The sequence below is a fragment of the Ixodes scapularis genome, unplaced genomic scaffold (assembly GCF_016920785.2).
Source record: "Ixodes scapularis isolate PalLabHiFi unplaced genomic scaffold, ASM1692078v2 PGA_scaffold12__126_contigs__length_90152505, whole genome shotgun sequence".
Taxonomy (NCBI): Eukaryota; Metazoa; Arthropoda; class Arachnida; order Ixodida; family Ixodidae; genus Ixodes; species Ixodes scapularis.
Window position 1 is genome coordinate 17,637,516 of NW_024609838.1, and position 1,860 is coordinate 17,639,375.

Consider the following 1,860-nt stretch of genomic DNA (forward strand, 5'->3'; position numbering starts at 1 on the left):
CTACTTCCTCACAGAACACGGAGAGAGCCAACCACTGCAGTGTACAGACGGAACCATAGCGAGCCCTTGAAGTTCGAGATCGAAGAAGCACATTGCACTGTTTGCGACACAGTGCGAACTTTCCTGCGGCGATTCAACGTTTGCGCTTTACGAATGGCGGCGTTTTCCAGGTAGAGAGCACCACATCCAGCCAATGGCCGAACAAAGTTTCGAATAACAACTTTGGATTATTTCCACCGGAATGAACGGAAGTACTTCACAACCGTCCTAAGGATGTCATCCGCATCACGATCCGTGCCATTTCATCAGCTCGTCGATGGCATCCCGCGGTCTCCCTTCCTGGACCCAGCTTTAGTCCGTCAAGCACTTGCCTACAAGCCCCGCCAGGGGGACATCGTCCTGGTGACTTACCCCAAGTCTGGAAGCCATTGGGTTCAACAAATCATCCAGCTCATCCTAAACCACGGCGAGATCCAACTCCCGATCTCGTCTGAGATGGCAAAGCGAACTCCGCTTCTTGAGAACCAGGGCACAAGGTGGCTCGATGACGTGCCTCCTCCACGAACCATAAGGACCCATCTCCAGAAGCTACGGGACAACTTCAGCGAAGAAGCCAAGTACATCTACCTGGCGCGGAGCCCCTGGGACTGCTGCATTTCCTTCTATCACACCGTGAAAAGCCTACCGAAGTACCGCTTTCAAGACGGGACATTCGAAAACTTCGTCGACGCCTTTCTGACAGAAGACTTTGGTTACGATAACTATTTCGAACACGTCTCGTGCGGCTACGAGCACAGGGATCGTTCGAATGTGTTCTTTTTGGCGTACGAGGAACTCAAGACAGATACGTCCAACGTGGTACTAAGACTCGCCTATTTCATTGGCGAGGATTACGGCAAGACAGTCGAGGAAAACGACGACGTGTTCGAACGTATCTTGGAAAAGTGTAGCTTCGAGTACATGAGGCGCGTCTTCGGCATGGATGCCAGCAGGTACGCGAATGTTCTGACGAGTTACTGCGATTTTCCTCAAAACTCCGCCGCCGAAGACGTCAGAGAGTCAACGGGACCTCTGTTCTCCGTCCGTAAGGGAAGGGCCAGGGGTTGGAGGGATTACTACACGCACGAGCAGATGCAGAGAATGAGACTTCGACTGGAACAGACTTGCAAAAATTTGTCAAAAATTTGGGAACCAAAATAAACCGCGAGTTGTTCGCGCCTAATGACCTCCAATTTCGTATTTCATCGGTGGTATTAACCGGACGACGTACTACGACCGCCTTGTTCACATGCGCGAAGATCATGAGTAACGTGCTCGAATATCACACTTGAGATCACACTGGACACTGACAGCAACACAGGGGCGTGGTCTGTCGCGAGCATCTTATTATCGCTACGCAGCCAATCAGGTTGCTGCATTCGCCGATAAGAACTACGGAGAACGAATGATGTAGCAGAAAACGCGAAAATATTTCCGTTGGCCGTTTTCGTTAAAATTAATTCTCTGTTTTGGGACGTATCTAGAGGCGCGGACTCTTAAAATAAAGTTTGAACTAATTTATTATGTGACTAGAGAAAACCAGATATCAGACATTAAAGATCGATAAAAATATAAATGCTTAAAACGTTTTTTTGTACATTATGCTGAATTAGAGCGCATCTGAAAAACTTCTCGTTTTACATTAGTAACTTTGCGATTTCAAAAATTAAATCCATGTACCTGATGTCGTTTGTTACGCAATGTACAACCTGTAAAAAATGTACACTGTAGTTTTCATTGCAAAAGCAAACTACGCATCGCCGAACAACGCTAATTCTCCGCCCAAATGTAGCACGAGCGGTTAGAACCAAATGCTAAAGT

At 47.8% G+C, this 1,860-nt stretch overlaps 1 protein-coding gene across 1 annotated transcript; it reads left to right on the plus strand.

Annotated features, from left to right (window-relative positions):
- Positions 1-273: 273 nt before the first annotated feature.
- Positions 274-1,200, plus strand: LOC8036674 (sulfotransferase ssu-1). The gene has a single exon (XM_029983636.2). The coding sequence runs from the start codon at positions 274-276 to the stop codon at positions 1,198-1,200; it is 927 nt and encodes a 308-aa protein (XP_029839496.2).
- Positions 1,201-1,860: the final 660 nt, after the last annotated feature.

Bases quoted from the DNA above. Each gene is read 5' to 3' on its own strand.
- LOC8036674 (XM_029983636.2), top strand. From the start codon at position 274: ATGTCATCCGCATCACGATCCGTGCCATTTCATCAGCTCGTCGATGGC.